The sequence below is a fragment of the Lithobates pipiens genome, unplaced genomic scaffold, assembly GCF_037356315.1.
Source record: "Lithobates pipiens isolate NorthernLeopardFrog02 unplaced genomic scaffold, aLitPip1_a1.2 Scaffold_30, whole genome shotgun sequence".
Lineage (NCBI taxonomy): Eukaryota > Metazoa > Chordata > Amphibia > Anura > Ranidae > Lithobates > Lithobates pipiens.
The window spans coordinates 152,566,554-152,587,682 of NW_027507791.1; the positions used below are offsets into that span (position 1 = coordinate 152,566,554).

At 41.4% G+C, this 21,129-nt stretch overlaps 1 protein-coding gene across 26 annotated transcripts in view; it reads left to right on the forward strand.

Moving 5' to 3' along the window:
* The window catches only part of GPHN (gephyrin), a 935,903-nt gene that overhangs the window by 209,543 nt on the left and 705,231 nt on the right, over window positions 1-21,129 (forward strand). For all 26 annotated transcript variants that reach the window (XM_077464979.1, XM_077464987.1, XM_077464985.1 and 23 more), the window contains exon 2: window positions 15,797-15,875. In XM_077464979.1, coding sequence (XP_077321105.1) covers window positions 15,797-15,875 — 79 coding nt within the window. The remainder of the gene's footprint in view (window positions 1-15,796; window positions 15,876-21,129) is intronic.

Here is a 21,129-nt window from a genome sequence, read left to right on the forward strand (position 1 = left end):
GGGGATGTGCCATTTTGTTTTGATATGTCCAGAAGACTCATGTATTGTTGTTAGAAATAAGACTGGCCAACAATCCCCTTTCATCAGGGCTGAAACACAATACATCATAAATCATGATAAATTTGGGAATGGTAAATCATGGCCATAATTAGTTAAAACAGGAGAAATTATATTTATACTAAAACCAATGTAAAATAATAGGAGATGTAGGGCATTTAAATTAATAGGGTAACATAACAGAAGAAAAATATATACATAATTGAAAGATTTACAGAAACATTATATAAAGCTCCACGATTAATCGTTACAAAAACGCAATCTCGATTCCCCCCCAAACCCCCCCCCCCTCCCCCGACGATCTCTCCTGCTGAGAGTAGGCTTTTCTTTCATATAAACAAGTGTCAAAAGAAAGCATCCTGGGCAGTCTGCCAAGTTTAGAACTTGAAACACTGTAACTAATGCTTACTACTTGGGTCAAAGGGATAGAACTTCTTGTGTAAACAAATAATCTGGGCAGCCTGCCAAGCTTTCAACCACCTGTAAATGCAGGAAGTTTAACCACTTAAAGTCTAAGGCCTCATGCACACGAGACGCAGTTAAACGCGCGTTCAGATGCAGTTGGACAGTTTTTTCAACTGCCCCTGAACTCATTCAATGTTATCTTATGTGTCCATGCACACAGTCTCGTTTTTTTCCGTTTTTATGCAGTTGCGTTTAATCTCGTTTTTCCAGAAGCAAAAAAATGCGTTCAGAAGCAAAAATTTCCAAGTTTCAGACGCAAAACGCGGCAAAACGCGGTAAAACGCGGCAAAACACCGCTACCGCGTTTAGCCGCGTTTGCGTTTATATGCGTTTTTAAAAGTGACCTTTTTTTTTACATTAAAAATCTAAAAAATGATTGCAAATGATGAAAAACCATTAGAAAAATATTTTAAACAATTGCAATTGCAAGTGGACAATCCACAACTTGTGGAAAGTGACATGGCAGGTGGCAAGTGATGTGGCAAGTGGACAATCCACAACTTGTGGCAAGTGACGTGGCAGGTGAAGTGGCAAGTGACGTAGAAAGTGGACAATCCACAACTTGTGGCAGGTGACGTGGCAAGTGACCTGGCAGGTGATGCGGCAAGTGACCTGGCAGGTGACGTGGCAAGTGGAAAATCAACAACTTGTGGCAGGTGACTGGCATGTGACGTGGCAAGTGGACAATCCATAACTTGTGGCAAGTGGAAAATCAACAACTTGTGGCAGGTGACTGGCATGTGACGTGGCAAGTGGACAATCCATAACTTGTGGCAGGTGACGTGGCAAGTGACGTGGCAAGTGGACAATCCACTTGTGGCAGGGGACGTGGCAAGTGACGTGGCAAGTGGACAATCCACTTGTGGCAGGGGATGTGGCAAGTGACGTGGCGAGTGGACAATCCACAACTTGTGTCAGGTGATGTGGCAAGTGGACAATCCACAACTTGTGGCAGGTGATGTGGCAAGTGATGTGGCAAGTGGACAATCCACTTGTGGCAGGTGACGTGGCAGGGGACGTGGCAAGGGACGTGGCAAGTGGACAATCCACAACTTGTGGGAGGTGACGTGGCAGGTGACGTGGAAAGTGATGTGGCAAGTGGACAATCCACAACTTGTGGCAGGTGATGTGGCTGGTGACGTGGCAAGTTGACAATCCACATCTTGTGGCAGGTGACGTGGAAAGTGGTGTGGCAAGTGGACAATCCACAACTTGTGGCAGGTGATGTGGCAAGTGACGTGGCAAGTGATGTGGCAAGTGACGTGGCAGGTGATGTGGCAAGTGACGTGGCAAGTAGACAATCCACAACTTGTGACAGGTGACGTGGCAAGTGATGTGGCAAGTCACGTGGCAAGTGGAAATCCACAACTTGTGGCAGGTGATGTGGCTGGTGAGGTGGCAAGTGGACAATCCACAGCTTGTGGCAGGTGGCATGGCAGATGACGTGGAAAGTGGACAATCCACATCTCGTGGCAAGTGACGTGGCAGGTGATGTGGCAAGTGACGTGGCAAGTGATGTGGACAATCCCCAACTTGTGGCAGGTGATGTGGCAGGTGATGTGGACAATCCCCAACTTGTGGCAGGTGGCGTGGCAAGTGACGTGGCAAGTGGACAATCCACAACTTGTGGCAGGTGACGTGGCAAGTGGACAATCCACAACTTGTGGCAGGTGACGTGGCAAGTGACGTGGCAGGTGATGTGGCAAGTAACGTGGCAAGTAGACAATCCACAACTTGTGGCAGGTGATGTGGCAAGTGACGTGGCAGGTGATGTGGCAAGTGACGTGGCAAGTGGACAATCCACATCTTGTGGCAAGTGACGTGGCAGGTGATGTGGCAAGTGACGTGGCAAGTAGACAATCCACAACTTGTGACAGGTGACGTGGCAAGTGATGTGGCAGGTGATGTGGCAAGTCACATGGCAAGTGGACAATCCACAACTTGTGGCAGGTGATGTGGCTGGTGACATGGCAAGTGGACAATCCACAACTTGTGGCAGGTGGCATGGCAGGTGACGTGGAAAGTGGACAATCCACATCTTGTGGCAAGTGATGTGGCAGGTGATGTGGCAAGTGACGTGGCAAGTAGACAATCCACAACTTGTGGCAGGTGATGTGGCAAGTGACGTGGCAGGTGATGTGGCAAGTCACGTGGCAAGTGGACAATCCACAACTTGTGGCAGGTGATGTGGCTGGTGACGTGGCAAGTGGAAATCCACAGCTTGTGGCAGGTGATGTGGCAAGTGATGTGGCAAGTGGACAATCCACTTGTGGCAAGGGACGTGGCAAGTGGACAATCCACAACTTGTGGCAGGTGAAGTGGAAAGTGATGTGCCAAGTGGACAATCCACAACTTGTGGCAGGTGATGTGGCTGGTGACGTGGCAAGTGGACAATCCACATCTTGTGGCAGGTGACATGGCAGGTGACGTGGAAAGTGGTGTGGCAAGTGGACAATCCACAACTTCTGGCAGGTGATGTGGCTGGTGACGTGGCAAGTGGACAATCCACAACTTGTGGCAGGTGGCATGGCAGGTGACGTGGAAAGTGGACAATCCACATCTTGTGGCAAGTGACGTGGCAGGTGATGTGGCAAGTGACGTGGCAAGTAGACAATCCACAACTTGTGGCAGGTGATGTGGCAAGTCACGTGGCAAGTGGACAATCCACAACTTGTGGCAGGTGACGTGGCAGTTGGACAATCCACAACTTGTGGCAGATGACGTGGCAAGTGACGTGGCAAGTGGACAATCCACAACTTGTGGCAGGTGCCGTGGCAAGTGACACGCTAAATACAAGTACACTGCAGCTCTCACAGCTGCTGCTACTCACTCTGGTCTCACAAAATTGCTGAAATAGTTAATAATACTGTTTTTTTGAGCTGGGGAGGGTCTATGATAGCTTAACTAAAGGCTTCTAGACGCAAACGCGGTAAAACGCCGCTAAATCGCGGTAAAAATCGCAGCAAAACGCGCGTTTCTAAACGCCGGTTTCAACATGTGTCCAGCAGCGTTTGCATCTGCGTCTCGTGTGCATGAAGCCTAAATCTTTTTCTGACACTTCTTTCTTAAGTTAAAATCAATATTTTTTTTGCTAGAAAATTACTTGGAACCCCCAAACATTATATATATATATATATATATATATATATATATATATATATATATATATATATATATATATATAAATATTTTTAGCAGAGATAAAATGGCAATTGCTGCAATATTTTATGTCATACTGTATTTGCCCAGTGGTCTTTCAAATGCAATTTTTGGTAAAAATACACTTTAATAAATAATAAAATAAAATGAAACAGTAAAGTTAGCACAATTTTTTTGTTTTAATGTGAAAGATGATGTTACGCCTCGAGAATCGTGATCTATCGTCTAAGCAAAAAAATTGTGATTCTCATTTTAGCCAGAATCGTGCAGCTCTAACATTATATACAATACTTAAAAGAATGGAATCTCAAGTGCAGAAAAATTAGTTAATTAGGTAATTTTGACAAGAAGTCAAAATTTATTGGAGTGGAGAATTGTGATTTTTTCATTAGCTTTTCCTTCAATCACAGTGCACCTTGCATTCATTGCAAAGAATGCAAATTGTTTTGTGAATGGAGGAGCTGAAGTGCATGTGATCTCAGTACTCCAGCTGGAACTGTCCGACGATCACTGCACTGCACTGGGGTGTGTGAAAAAGTTCTACATATCCTTGCAGTTTTGACTCGAGGGGCACACACACTTCACCAATGTTGATTTGTTTAGCGTTTAATGTTTATTTGTAGAGTTCAGCTTTAAACTGATGACCTTTTTGTTGCAGAGGATGCCTAAAACCTGACTTGTACATTACTGCAATTTTTTTTTTATTTGTTATCTGAGCAGAAAATTACATTTCTGGGATGGTTCTGTATACCATCTGTGTACAGAATGCTTCGGGTTGCCATTTTGGATACTTTTACAGAAAATTATAGTGCTGCAGTTGGAAATAGAAAGGTGATTTTAATGACATTGAATTACCACATGTCCTGTGTAGCAATTGTATTTGCTGTTTTATTTATTTTTTATTCATTTCTTTCCACGAATGTGAAGTTACCCTTTAAACTGGCTACATGTAACAGGCAGTGATGTATTTATTTTATCAGAGAAAAAATGAGCATGACAACTCAGCAAGTTGTGTTCCCTGCAGGAATTAAGACCTTAACCTTTGCAAAATCAATAATATCATGTAGACATTTGGATGCCAAAACAAGATGAAATCCAGTTGTAAAAGGTTGTTTTAAATGTCTGTCCAAACCATGAGGAAAAAAAAGTGAATGCATCTAATGGGAAACTAGATTTGTTTCTACACTAAAATATAAATGTAATTAAGTAGTCATCTATGCTGTTATTTCAGCATATTACTTTGAATCATTAGGAAAATGCTTTTTTTTATTTTGACATGTATGATGTAAACATTTGTAGTATGGGATACTGACTGATTGTCATTATTTTCTGTTAATGTAATACAGAATTGAAAATCCCTAATTTTGGGCAAATGTTTGATGGGATTTTCGAAAGGCAACATAACATAGCCATGGGAAATAAGACAGGTAAAAAAGAACACCCCCTAAAGTTATCCAGTCTTTAGCAAATTCCATTAAATATTTCCCCAGGATTGGGGATATTTATTGGGGTTGCATAGAAGAAAATAATGACTTTATATGCAAACAATGCCGTTTATTTCAACAGCTCAAACAAATAATTACAGAGCTTGGTAGGGGCAGTGAAAAGTTTTGGTAAAGTGTCCAGTATGAAGGTAGGCTGAGAAAAATTGATTGCATTTCCAATAGTGCCTAAACTGCCCTAATTTCTTATTGTACATCAAGGGACACGGAGCCATAGTAGTTACTATGTAGGTTATAGGCCACCTTCAGGTGATGGACGCTGGCACGCCCTAAGTTAAAATGTGCACTCCCTATATAACCCCTCCCACTACTGGGAGTATCTCAGTTTTTTCGCCAGTGTCTAAGGTGCTTGCTGGGGCTAGCCAGGCAGCCTGATCTATTTAATGTGTCTTTTAAGCCGAATTTAATGGTACCAATTAGTACCCTCGGGTGCAAGCCACCTGGTCCCGGTGATTTATTAATGTTCAGTTTCCCAGGTCTAATTTTAATTCTGTCCCCTGTTAACCATGGAGGTGCTTCCTGTGATTCGTCTTGTAGATGAACTATGCAGTTTTGATTACTGAAGCCCCCCCCCCCCCCGATTCCCTTGCGAAGACTGACGAGAAGAATAAATTCAATACCTTCGCCATCTCCCCATCCTTTGTAACCAGATGTCCTTCCTCATTCTTTATGGGGCCAATATGGTCTGTCCTCCCTTTTTTACTGTTTAAAAACTTCAAGAATTTCTTGGGATTTTTTTTTGCTCTCCTTTCATGTTCTATCTTAGCCGTCCTTATTGCACTCTTACATTTTTTTTGTTGCATTCTGAATGATGATGATCACTCAACCTCGTATTTTTTGAAGGCCTTCTCCTTTGCTTTTATATGCATTTTTGCATTGGAGTTAAGCCATCCAGGACTTTAGATCACTGTTTTTAATTTATTACCCAATGGAATGCATTTGCTAATGCCCTTATTTAATATGCTCTTAAAGCAAACCCATCTCTCCTCTGCGTTCTTTGCTCCTAAGATTTTATCCCAATTTATGCCTTCTAGTAAGGTTCGTAGTTCAGGGAATTTGGCTCTTTTGAAATTCAGTGTCTTTGTGTTCCCCTTATGTTTCCTATTTGTGTGATTTATACAAAGCCAATTGACCTGTGGTCGCTGTTCCCTAAATTGCTCCGTATTTCCACATCCGTGATCTGTATTGTTGGTAATTAGTAGATCCAGTAATGCTTTATTTCTAGTTGGTGCGTCTAACATCTGACCCATAAAATTGTCTTGCAAGATATATAGGAACTGGCGAGTCTTAGATGAATGCACGGTTCCCTCCACCCAGTCTATGTCTGGATAAATAAAATCCCCCATTATGATAACACTTGCCATCCTTGCTGCTAATCCAAATTGTGGTAGCAGATCAGTCTCCCCTTTCTCTCAGGTTAGGGGGCCTATAGCATGCTCCCAGTATTATTTTCCTCTTAGCTTCATCCCTTTGGAGCTCTACCCATAAGGATTCCACCTCCTCCCTAGATCCCTTAGTGATGTCATCTCTCACATTCACTTGTACATTATTCTTGATATATAGGCATACCCCTCCTCCTTTTTTACACTCTCTATCCTTGCAGTAAAGGGTATACCCTTGAATGTTTGCCAGCCAATCATGAGAGCTGTTGAACCAGGTCTCTGAAATTCCCACAAAATCCAAATCCTCTTCTTGGAATAGTATTTCTAGTTCACCCATCTTGTCCGCAAGGCTCCTGACATTGGTGAACATGCCATGTAGTTTAGACTGGTCGCATATTATCCTCTTATTGGGTGTTCCGAGATCGCAACTAGGACTTTCTACTATACTTACCTTGGGTTTATGTGCTTTGGTAAAAACCTACCACTAATTTCCCCAATACTACCCTCCAGAATATGTTCCGTGCTGACTATCTCTACCTCTGGCCCCCCCATCGCCTAGTTTAAAAACCCCTCTAACTTTTTGGCCATCTTCATTCCCAGCTGATCTGCACCTTCCTCATTTAGGTGCAGTCCGTCCCTTCTATAGTACCAGTTATAGATTGAGAATTCGGCCCAGTCCTCCAGGAACCCAAACCCCTCCTTACTACACCAGCTCTTCAGCCACTTGTTTACTTCCCTAATCTCCCTCTGCCTTTCTGGTGTAGCTCAATGTACCTCACAGACCACTCCCGGAACTACCTGCATGCACAGACCACTCGCAGAACTATGTGCACTCGCAGACCATTCACAATACACAAGTACTAACGATCCACACACACTACTCAGACAACACTCAGGTACTCACACTACACAGGTACTATGACCCCTGTTATAACCTCCTGTTTTAAACTCTGGTTTTTAACTCACCACTTATGCTGGATTCACACCTATGCATTTTCTGTGCTTTTTGCATTTTGCAGATTTGCGCTACAGAACGTGTTCCATAGGAAACCATGGTAAATGGACTCTAGTTCAAATCTGCAAAATGCAAAAAGCACTAAAACTGCATAAATGTGAATCCAGCCTTAGACCAGTTCCACTTGGACAGAGTTCCAGCAGCCTCAGTTTATGGTTAACATCCAAAAATCTGTGAAGGGGAAAATCATTCTTTTAGTTACCTGGGGAATAGTATCATCATATGCCAACCTTTTTTTGTTTAGGCTGGGGGCAGTACTAAAAGAGGCAGGTGTCCAGGAGAAGTGGCCAAGATCAGAATGGCCCATTAACATTTTAAAAATTCAGCCAGAACACTTTGCTCTGAGGGCCTGAACGTTCAGTTTAAGATATTGTCCTGCTAGGAAGCAATTTGTTTATATTAATCACCAAAGGGGCACAATAGGTTGTGCAGCCCAGAGAAAGGTGAATGTTATCCTATCTTGGGAAGAAAACAATGTACTTTGCCTATCGGCAGTTTTTGTTCTAGGAATAGAAATTTAGCAGGCGGACTACTTGAGTCACCAGCAGTTTTTCCTGGGAGAATGACTCCTTCACCCCCATATCATCTAGTCAATATGTCAAGGATGAGAGATCCCAGACACAGATCTGTTTCCGTCCAGGATCAACAAAAAAGATTGACAACTTTGTGTCAAGAACAAAGGGTCCGCTAGCATGTGGAACGGATGCCTTGCTATTCCTGTGGAATTGGTTCTCACTGATTTGTGCTTTCCCTCCTTTTCTGCCTGCATCCACAACTTCTTCACAGGATCAAGCAGGAAGGGAAGTCGTTGATTCTTGTGACCCCCAGCGGGGTCCAGGAAATCTTGGTATGCAGAGATCGTAGAGATGGCAGCAGGGAACCCATGGACCCTACCTTCACGGCCAGACATTCTCTCGCAAGGTCCGAAGTTCCATCCTACCTTGCAAACGATAAATTTAACGATTTGGCTATTAAGGCCCACACTCTGAAGAAGCATGGGCTGTCAGGTTTGGTAGTTTTCTACCTTGGTTTATGCAGAGCCACCCTCCATGGTTAAGTATTATGGAGTCTGAGAAACATAAGTCTACTGGTATGAAACCAGGAACTGCACCCCGGTAAATAAGTCGAGGTAGAGTCTTTTTTTCTGCAGATGGGGTATGAAATAAAGCTAGCCTTGAGTGCTTTCTAAGGACAAGTCTTGGTCTGATTGGTATTATTTCAGCGACCACTTGCTTCGCATTCTTTGGTCCATAACTTTATTCAAGGGGTAATTCGGCTTAATCTCCGGTTAAGTAACCCACTGAACCTTTGGGACTTGATTTTAGTTTTGGCATTACAAAACAGACTTTTTGGGCCAATACAAAATATTCCCTTGGTCCTTTTTTTTGACAAGGAAACGATTTTTTGCTGGTAACCATATCTGCTGCTAGAAGGGTATCAGTACTGGCTGCTCTTTCTTGTAAAGAGCCATATTGTTTTTGTTCACAAAGATGAGGTAGTATTGTATGCTCATCATAACTTTTTACCAACGGTAGTATCAGATTTTTATCTAAACCAAGATATTGTTCTACGTTTTTTTTTTACCCAGAACCCCCTTCAGGTGTCCATCACCTGAAGGTGGCCTATAACCCACATAGTAACTACTATGGCTCTGTGTCCCCTGATGTTCTTCAGAGAAAAGGATTTTACAGGTAAACTGTTTTAATCCTATTTTTATATCTCACATCTCCAACTACCAGGCAATGTAAAATATCTTGGTGTCAACGACTTAGCAAAAGCCACTGAGTATCACTCCAGTGTTATCAGAAATAAAATCCTGTCTTCAGGTTATAATCTTCCCTTCTAAGGAATAAATCTAATAAAAATGGTCTACCTACTTAGATTTCTTATTCTATTTTCTGAGTTTCCCCCTTACCCACACTGAAATAGAGCCTGCAGTATCCTGTTTTATTTGGAACCTGATCCAAACCCATATTAAGAAGTCCGCCATCCAGACTTTGTTGTCTAATAAGGAATTGACCAGCTGTAAATTTTGTAATTCTATTTAGCCCCCAAGGTCCCTTTCATTTGACTGCTTAATCCCCAGCACCCATGGCCACTGACTTTATCTGGCTGCCACCACAATAGCCATTTCTGCAAAACTTAGGGTAAAAGCTGAAGAAAGCATTGTCTAACCTTATTTACATATCACAGATCACACATTTGTGAAATAACCAAAGAACAAAGAAATTCTTTGGCCACCAAGATGGCAGGTGCTGGATGGGTAAAGGCATAACTGAAATATTTATCTCAAGTGTGTAAAGATGAAATATTTCTTATATTTGAGAACGTGAATGCGGCAAATGCTAATGACAAATATTGCTAACCAATAAATATCTTAGATATGCAATGCCAACCCAGTTTGGCACTCTCGATATCAAACTTTCCTCATGCCTTCAAGAAAACATCTTTTGGATAATAATTTCCAAAAAATAAATAAAAAAAACCTCTATTTTTACAACTGCTTGCAAACCACAGGCACCCAAACCTTCGGTGATTCTTTACATAAATTAACAGAATAACGTGGTGGAAAAAGTGTTGGCCTTGTGGTTCGTGTTCAATAAAAGGACAGCAGAAAAACACAGTGCAACTTTTCACACCAATTATACAACACAATATACACATCGTTGACGCTCAAATTTACAAAAATCTTAACTTATATTGTCTTTTCTGACTCTTTTATTTCTTCTAGACTTGTCTGTGTATCCGTACCTGCTGTAGTCCACCATCCAAATAAAAGCCCACACACTCCAACTCTTTTTTTTTTTTTTTTTTGCAATGACAGCACACCGCTCACTCCCTCCTGTAGCCATGCCCCAACGTGTTTCACCCACAGCAGGGCTTAATCAGGGGGATAGTAACTACTGAATGGGAAGAAGTGTAAGTACTCTAAGTGCTAAGACACAACAATACCCCCATCCTAAAATTAACCCTTAAAAACAATAATGGATTCATAGGAGTAGTATATTAATTATTTGTTGGAAAATCACAGATTTGAAAGCAATACATTACTTAGGGAAGAGTGCAGACCAACAGATGAGCATCCTCAATGCATTCCACTTCTTTGATATTAAAGGTAGCCTGTGAGATGTGGAAGGGGTTTGGTTCGCCTATCCATACATGCTTGTTTCAAATGCATTCTTTACTAGAGGCTATAACTTTCCACAACTCATTGGGGTTGAATTACTAAAGGCAAATAGGCTGTTCACTTTGCGGGAGAAGTTGCACTTTGAACTGGGATTTTCTCCAGAGTTTAGTGAATGTGATGAAATTTTAGTTTACAAAGAATACCAAATTATGTGCAAGGAAAACAAAAATACCTGCATTTTTTCTTGGATATGATTGCGTGATGGAAGTTAGCCGACCTTCACCCCTTACACCTTAACTGCATTCACCTCATTCACTAAGCTCTGACGATAATTCAAAAAACATAATTCATATTCATGCTTGTGAAGTGTCTGTCTCCTAAGTCTGGTTGGAAACTCTCCCCCACTCATGCAAGAACACTACTGGTAAATTCTTTATCAGAATAAAAATAATCTCGTTGTTTTAAAATCACATTCCGCTCATGTCACACACGTCTTAAAGACAAAAAAAATGAAATTTTACCCAAATATAGAATTAACATAGAGCCTGTCCTCAAAATATCTATGTATGTGTAAAATGCAGCAACCATGGTGGACCAGGATGCTAATATTTGTTGTAGTGACCACTCCTGATAATTGATTGCTGTGTTTTAAACCTGTCTTACTATGTCTGTAACCCCTTTTGGAAAAGAGCAAGAGGGGAGAATAGGAGCGTGTGCACGAATGTGTTTATAAATGGAAGTTTTTTTTATTTCAGTTAATGCATTGTCACATGCAGCCACATTAATGTTTGCAAGTCCTCTTAATTTTTTGGGAAAAATCCAAAACAAACACCTTTTAAAAAAAATAATAAAGTATACCTGTCTTCAAAAAAAAAAAAAATCATGCAGCCAGTACTAACTTTTCTTAATGGAAAATGAACACTGCTTGTTTTGTAGGGTAGGACAGATTGAGCCTTGGGGAATTAGGTCCAGCTGTTTCACCTCAGCAGCATTGTATACAGCACACTGAATTCGACCACTTGCCATCTGCTGAGGGTCTACTTCCAGTTCTACTGTAACCTAAAGTATATATTTATCAGGGCAGATACATTTCAGGGGAAGGCAATCCTTTCATATCTCCTATGGTCCCAAGAAGAACGTTTTAGATTTGTTTATGTGAAAGGGGTATGGGTTTCTAAAGACCAAGTGAGCAAACTATATATCTGTTAATACAAAACAATACTGAATCTGCTGACTTTTAATAAAAGATAATAAAAGATTATTCGCCAGTCTGTGCCACACTGCTTTGTGAATGGTCCCCGCAGCCTTCTGGGGGAAAGGAAGCGAAAAAATGGCACTTTCTCTTATGGGTGAAATTCCACTTTAACCACTTAAGCCCCAGACCATTTGGCTGCCCAAAGACCGGAGCAATTTTTGCGATTCAGCACTGCGTCGCTTTAACTGACAATTGCCCGGTTGTGTGGCGTGGCTTCCAAAAAAAATTGACGTCCTTTTTCCCCACATATACAGCTTTATTTTGGTGGTATTTGATCACCTCTGCGGTTTTTATTTGTTTGCGCTATAAACAAAAAAATAGCGTCAGTTTTGAAAAAAAAACATTTTTGTTTCCATTTTGCTAAAATGAATATCCCCAAAAAATATAAAATTGTTTTCCCTCAGTTTAGGCTGATATTCTTCTACATATTTTTGGTAAAAAAAAGGGCGATAAGCATTTGGTTTGTGCAAAAGTGATAGCGTCTACAAAACAAGGAATAGTTTTATGGCATTTTTATAACAAAAATTTTTTTTTACTAGTAATTGTAGCGATCAGTGATTTTTTTATAGTGACTGCAACATTAAGGCGGACAGACATAGGCGAAGTCGCACACTTTTGGCACGATTTCAGGACCATTCACATTTATACAGCGATTAGTGCAATTTAAAATGCATTGATTACTGTGAAAATGTGACTGGCAGTGAAGGTGGCGCTGTAGGTGTTTAAGTGTGTCCTAGGGAGTGATTTTAACTGGGGGGAGGGCCTATGTGTGACACAACACTGATCACCGCTCCCGATTACAGGGAGCTGTAATCAGTGTCAGTATCACTATGCGGAACAGGAAAAATGCTTGTTAACATTAGCATTTTCCCGTTCTTCCTCTCCGTGAAACGATCACGTCTGTGGGACCCGCGATCACACTCACGTGCGCCTGCAAACCGCTTCTTAAAGGGCACGTTAATATGCCTGTACTTGCCCTTCTGCCAACGTATATCGGCGTGAGCCAGTCGGTAAGCGGTTAAGATTCAACTGCCTCTCGTCCAGCTTTGTTGTTTGGCTCGTTGTTGCCCTTCTCTGGACTCTGTCCATTTCAAACAGATCTTGTATAAAGTCTAGCACACGCCACCATTTTTTACTTAAATTCAACCCAGCAAGGCTAAACAAACAAAAAAAGAATGACTGCTTAGGAGGAGCCGCTGTACTAATCATCCGATTATCTGATGTTAGTACAGAAAACTCCCCTGCTGTGCTGTTGTTGTGACAGGGGGATGGCCCAGTGTCCGAACACTCCAGTCAGCACTCTCAGCCATTTGCTGAAAGTGCTGATTGGGACCCGATCGTCATACCTTTTTTGGTGAAACCTCATCAACATAACGGGCTATTGAACCAGCTGATGCCGCTCTACATTCTGTCTGTGGCTTAAGGGTCAGTGACCAAAACTGGACCACATACTCAAGATGTAGACTAAGCAGAGTTTTGTAAAGTGGTTGAATTTGTTTCATCTCTTGAGTAAATACCCTTTTAATTGCATGCTAATCTAACCAAGATTATTGCAGCTTGGCATAGCATGCTATTGTGATCTTTTAGGATCCCTATATCCTTTTCCACCCTTGATTACTACAGATGTTCTCCCTCTAGCAACTAACTTACATTCATATCCTTATAGTTGTACAGTACATTTGATGCATAAATAATTGAAAAATCCCTGTTAGTTTTTGTTCATACAGTATGTGGATGTAGAGCTTACTTTGTGTCAATTAGAGGACAAGCCTTTAATCTACTCAAGCCTTTCCACCATGCAGGAGTCTCTACTGCACAGATCATGGTTCAGGACAGGTTGCAGGAGCTAGACCCTTGGGTCCTGATTGGATAGATTGATAGCAGTGCAGTCATTGGCTTCCACTGCTGTCAATCAAATCCAATGATGCGGGCGTCGGGGGCAGAGCTGAGTCCTGCTGTCTGTGTCAAAGGACACAGCAGTAGGACATGGGAGTATGCCCACACAGGTGCCCTTATGGAGATTGCTTCTCCAACGGGGTACTGTAGAAGAGGAGGGGCCAGGAGAACCACTGAGGGGCCTCAGAAGAGGAGGATCGGGGCCATCCAACTGCACAGAGGAGGTACGTATGACATGTTTGTTTTTTTAAAGCTGAACCTTTAGTTATCCTTTAAACCTTTTTGGGAGCAGACTTTTTACACTCAAGATCCACAACTGGTAAACTCTAGTGCACAGATTAAAGCTGTATATTAGATTTAAAGCTACTGTGCAAAAATGTTTATTTAAATTTAGATTTAGGTTTATTAAAATATGTTCAGCCAAAATCGTATTTTTCATTTTTTCTTTTGGATTAAATGAGAAATGATTTGAGCCCTTCTTGTGTTAAACTGCTACCTGGGCTCTGTTGAAAAAAGATTTGCCTTCAGTGTCATGGTGACAGTGATTGTATGTGATGTTAACAGGGTTCTTCTAATTTTAAGTGCAGGTACATTGTCCTTTCAGTAAGTGAATAGTTTTGAGTTAGTATTGTTTAGTTTAACCTCTTCCTGACCGCGTTATAGCTGAATGACAGCTACAGCGTAGTTCCACTTTTCCAGGAGGACATCTATTGACGTCCTTCTGTAATCACGCTTGTGCCCCCCTGTGGCGCACATCAGCAGGGGTCTGTGACAGATCGTGATAAAGAGCCAATTACAGTGGCTCTTTACCATGTCACCAGCTGTGTCAAATCACAGCTGATCTCAGTGTAAACAGGATTTCTTGGTTATTGGCAGTCTTTTGCTTGCGCTGACAGTGCTGGAGGAGAGCCAAGCCGATAAGCGTCAATCCACATAGGTAACATCTACATTGATAATCGGGTGTAACCCTGACATCTCAAAAAGGCCACACATAAATATCGGAGACAGCAGAGACACAACAGAATATAGTCAGATTATGGATGCAAGAGATTGTCAGAGACTGTGGATATAACACAGGAGATTGTCCGATACTGTGGACAGGTGATGGTTCAAGACCTATGGACATAATCCAGGAGACGATCAGACACTGCAGACATGATTAAAGAGATTTCAGAGACTGGACATAATGCAAGAGATTGTCAGAAATTGCAAACAGGATATTAAAGATGGTCAGAGACTGCAGACATAAAACCAGAGATGGTCAGACTGTAGGTATGATGCAAGTGATGGTCAGAGATTGTGGACATGCTATAGGAGTTGTTGAAGACTAGGGACATGCTTCAGGAGATCGTCAGACTGGAGACATATTACATAAGCCCGCTGTAACAAGTCGATCGGGAAGACAGATTAGTATCTGCAGAGGCTGTACAAAAAGTGCCAAAGGGCCTTATGTGGACTGCCGGCCGCAGGTAGGGCACCAGGGACTTTTTAAAAAGACTAATTTTTAATGATTCACATTTTTACATATTTTCTTTTCCATAACCCTGACAGTGTATTCAATATAGAGATGTTTAGATTAAGCTCTAGAGGTAGGTATCTAGGGTCACACTGGAATTACTCTCTTTTCCAATTACTGCTAAGAAAATATAGCATAGAAAGTTCCTACCTATGAACTTTTGTTGTGAAAAACAGCACAGCAAGCTTACATGTGTAGTAAGAAAATATGAGGAACACTGTGTCCAATAATTACAAGTTATGCATATACAAAAATCTTTTAAAATATCAAGACGTTGACTTTTTTTCTTACTTACTAAAAGATCTCTTAATAAGATTCATCCTCTGTAAATGAAAAATTTATTTTACAGCACATCTTTATCTGAGTTGTCTAATTAAAATAATCAGATAACTGACCATTTTTCTTTTTTTTTTTTTCTGCAGTAAGTGACAGTTGTTTTCGGAATCTAGCAGAAGATCGGAGTGGCATAAATCTCAAGGATTTAGTCCAGGACCCTTCATTGTAAGTACTATTTAATTGCTACAGTTAATGTAACCTTATTCTTTAAGTATAGTATTATTTATTTTATAGTATTATTTTCTAGTTGTTTTATTTATGTGTAGGATATGAAAGTCTGTATCACCCATTGATTTCTTAGATTTCTAGGAAAGCCCACTAGTGAATTGGCTCTGCATAACTTTCTCTCATGTTTACTCCATGATGTTTTTCTCTTATACAGTGGGTTAACACTCCATCTGTGTGAAGGGTTTGAAGGAATGTAAAGTCTTGGGGGCAAAGGCAGATTTCATATACACCAGTTAAAGGAATGTAGGGATTCAATAAAGCCTACACCTAAAAATAAAATTGATCTCTGAGCGGCCTATTCCAGTAACCGCATCTGGTGCTCTGCTTGCTCGTTTTTCTTTTCCATCATTCAGCTCACCGATCTTGTGTCCTGCCCCTTGCGTGGCTTGCACCACTTCTGAATGTTGCAGGAACTTGTAATGGGCTCTTGCTACAGTGAATGGGGAGCACCAGCATTAGCCATAAGCATAGGCTCTATTCAAGTATGTTCTCCAAATTTGCAAATTTTTTTTATTTTTTTTTATGCTGCTGTGATCAGACTTGCTAGAAGGTGGCTCTGTTTGTTCTCCATGGTCTCCATTGTAAGTAGGAATGTGAATACTCTCACTTGCAAGATGGACTAGGGACTGTGGGATTTGTAGTGTGCATAGAGCAGTAAGCATGAGCACAAATGATGTGTACTGCGCATTCCAAACAAACAGAAGTGAGAGGGAAAAGAAGTGGAGGCACTTAAGGAAGAAGTTACACGGAGGCCATTAAGTAGTGTTTGTTTGTGTGTAGATTTTTTTTGGGGAATAAAGATATTGTTTAGTGTCAGTAGTTTGACTAACAATTAGTCATGCAACAATGTATGCAAATGATTCTTAAATCTTTCTTTTGTGTTTTTTTTTTTTTGACAGCTTGAACTTTCTTTTAGTGTTATTTAATAATCGCTGTTTAAAATAAATAAATATATATATATATATATATATATATATATATATATATATATATATATATAAATCAATCGTATATAAAGGAAAGAAGATCAAACATTTGGAAATAATAAAGTCCCCCCCCCCCTATTTCTGTAATAAAATTGATCAAATAAAGAAGAGGACAAAAACCCCTAAATTACCCCTTTTTGGAAAGAAGACACTACAAAGGGATCTAATTTTTTGCCACAATTACCAGTATTTACAGATAAACAAATATGCTGGTATTGAAGTTGTTAAAATATGGAAATTGGTAATGAGGCACTAGACACATTAATGTATAGGTCATACACAGAGGGAGGAGGGGAAGGTGAGGGTTTAATGTACCTTTCACATACACTGGGGAGGATGGAGATGAAGGGGTTAATGTGCAGATGTGCATAAGGGTTAATATACAGATCACAATAGACAGATTGGAGATCAGATGTGCAAGAAAGGCAGGAGTAGGTGAAAGGAATCATTAAAAAAGAAAAGAAAAAAAGGTCTCAGTGAAAATCCATATTACTGCAGCTTTAGGTGCCTTATCATTTATTGTGATTTACTACTTCCTGTTATCCCTGCATTGTATGAGGAAGGGGAGGGATTGCTGTGATTGGTCATTATTATTATTATATACAGGATTTATACAGCGCCAGCACTTTAAGCAGTGCTTTATAAAATGAAGGAAGGCATTGTAGTTGCAATACTATTCAAGAAAAAATAGCTTAGCTGTTAGGAAGAGGCAGGATAAGCTTCTCTAAAGAGATGGAGTTTCAGGGATCGCTGAAAGGTGGTTTGCGTAGGAGAAAGTCATCACAACAATCATATCATATATAGCCACTTGAATCTGCTCAGTACACTGTGCCTGGCATTTCACAGCCATTAATGGGCGCAACGGTCATCTCTGTGTATATTCTCTATTGTATATTAATGGCACTAGGAAAATGACAGTCCACCACTTTGCAGTTCATAAATATATTGCGGTAGAAAATCTGTTAAACAAAATTCATTTTAAAATGCAACTTGTGCAAATACTCGAGTATGACTTGATATTAGCCTACTGTAATCTCCTGTAAATAAAAAATTAGATTATAGAAGAGTGATTGGTATAGCACTAGGAGCCCATTAGGTTTGCTGAATGCTGACAAAAAGTGCCTCCTGCTACAGCCAAATGTTTCTAATTTTGACTCATCAGTCCAGAGCACTTGCTGCCTTTTTTTTGCATCCCAGTTCCTATGTTTTCATGCATAGTTGAGTCACTTAGCCTTATTTCTATTTCCTGCGCACAAAAACATAGGAACTGCGGTGCAGCAAAATGGCATATGTACAGGAAATATGGACAGATACTTATACATCATGCCATACCATCAGGGAGGTGTGTGATTGGCTCCAAATGTATTCTGCAGCAGGACAATGGCCCCCAATGTCATCAAAAACTTCAGCTCAAAGAAGAACAGGCAGCAGAGAGCCCTGATCTCAACATCATAAAGCCTGAGAATACTTGAAGAGACAGAAAAATTTGAGGCAGCCTACATCCACAGAAGATCTATGATTAGTTCTCCAAGATGTTTGGAACAACCTACCTGCCAAGTTTGTTCACAATTTGTGTGCAAGCGTACCTAGAAGAATTGATGCTGGTTTGAAGCCAAATGATTTTTGTTTCTTTTCTTTACTCACTTTGAATTTTGTAAGTTTATAAAAATAAATAATTTAATTTTATATTTTATAAAGCATTCTTTACAGCATTTCTTTACACTTCTACACAGTAACGTGTGTATGTATGTATATATATGTGTGTGTGTGTCTATATATATATATAGTTATGCTCAAAAGGTTTACATACCCTGGTAGAGTTTGATTTCTTGGCCATTTTTCAGAGAATATTAATGATAACATTTTTCTTTCAATCATGGTTAGTGTTTGGCTGAAGCCGTTTACTATCAGACATCTGTGTTTACTCTTTTTAAGTCATAATCACAGCTAGGGGTGCAACGGATCAAAAAAACATTGGATCGTTCCTCGGATCAGAGTCACGGATCGGATAATTTTTCGGATCAGCGAATAATAATTGAATTTGCAAAAACCTGTGAAAATTCCACCACCATATAGTCCCTTCTGTAATATCCACATATCGCCTAGTATGGCTGGGTATTACCGAGTACAGAGTATGGCTGAGTATCGCAGAGTATTGGCTGAGTATCGCAGAGTATTGGCTGGGTATCGCAGAGTATTGGCAGGGTATCGCAGAGTATTGGCAGGGTATCGCAGAGTATTGGCAGGGTATCGCAGAGTATTGGCAGGGTATGGAGGGATGGCTGTCACAGAGCAGCGCTGTGGGCACTACAGATCCAGACCACAGCGCTGCTTCCATCCGATCTCTCCCCTCCACTGTACAGATCAGTACAGAGAGGGGGTAGAGGAACCAACGTCATGACAAGCTTGCTCCATCATTTGACAGAGCGATCACATTGTAAACGTCCTGGGTGTAGAAAGATGGCCGCCGCTTCGGAGCTAGGCCGAAGCCGCGGCCTTTCCTAAGGCCGAGACTGCGGTGACCCGTTCGGATCACCGATTAGTGACGATCCGTTGCACCCCTAATCACAACAGAAACAACCCAAATGGCCCTGATCAAAAGTTTACATACCCTGGTGATTTTGGCCAGATAACATGTACACAAGTTGACAAAAAGGGGTTTGAATGGCTATTAACCACTTCCCGCCTGGCCTATAGTGGAATGATGGCTGGGCGGTGGTTGTGTTATCCTGACTGGGCGTTGTATGAGGTCCTGCAGGATAACAGCCACTGCGCTCCCGTGGGGGCGCGCATCACGGCGATCAGTGGTGCGGTGTGTCCGTCTGACACACCGCCACACCGATCTCCATAAAGAGCCTCCGGTGGAGGTTCTTTACCATGTGATCAGCTGTGTCCAATCACGGCTGATCTTGATGTAAACAGGAAGAGCCAATGATCGGCTTTTCCTCACTTACGTCTGACAGGCGTGAGTAGAGGAGAGACGATTGGCGGCTCTCCTGACGGGGGGGTCTATGCTAATTGTTTATCAGCGCAGCCCCCTCTCGGATGCCCACACTGGACCACCAGGGAAGCCGCCAGGATCGCCAGGGAAGCTCCTAAAATGTGGATGGCCAGATACATCCCCCGTGGCCATCCACATGTGAAAATCTATGCCAGTCAGTGCCCACAAATGGGCACTGACTGGCACCTCTATGGCACAATAAAAATTAGTGATGCCCAGCCATGCCACCCATCAGTGCCACTTATCAATGCCCATCCGTGCCTATCAGTGCCCATCCATGCTACCCATCAGTGCCACACAATGAAGTCTTACAATGCCCTGTTTCACTTGCATGGACAGCTCCTTTGAATTCATGATGTAGGTTCATAGCAATAGATTCCAAATGCAAATACCACACTTAGAATCCAGATCTTTTACCTGCTTAATTACTGAAGAAAGAATGCAGAGTAGCCCACATCTGGCCAGGGAACAGCTTTTGATTCAATTGGCCAATTACTTTTTGTCCCTTGAAAAAGGGGAGATGGCTATTCTTAGGAGCTGTAATTCCTAAACCCTTCCCCCGATTTGGATGTATATACCCTCAAATTAAACCTGAGTGTGTGCACTTTTAGTCCAAATCCATTATATATCTATAGCTTGAATATATTTTGGTAAATACCTGAAAAGATCTAAAATTGTGCCTGTGTCCAAATACAGGCACGTCTGAGTGTAGACTTTAAAATATATTTGGTAAAACACAATAATTGAAACTCGCATTTGGGAAGACAATAAAAGGCACATCATAAGTAGCAGATGTCATGTGGTGTGTGGGTCACACTGGTCCGTGCTGAGAGTCATCTTTGGCTGGATGGTGGTGTGATGGAGGAGAGCCAAAACCGAGGGCTGGAATGCTCCCTGGACCGCAGCGCTGGTTGTGATGTCACTGGTGTGCTCATGCCATGTTTTGGAGCATGTACACTAAAGGGATGGTAGGAATGCGCATTCATTTGTAAAGCACACCACCATCCAGCCCGACCACAACATCCATAAGAGTGGTAAAGATGGCTCTCAGCACCGACCAGGGCGATCCACACACTACCGGACATCTGCTACTTATGATGTGCCTTTTATTGTCTTTCCAAATGTGAGTGCCATTTATTGTATTTTACCAAATATATTTGAAAGTCTATACTCAGAGGTGACTATAGCCTTTTCTTTGCATGGT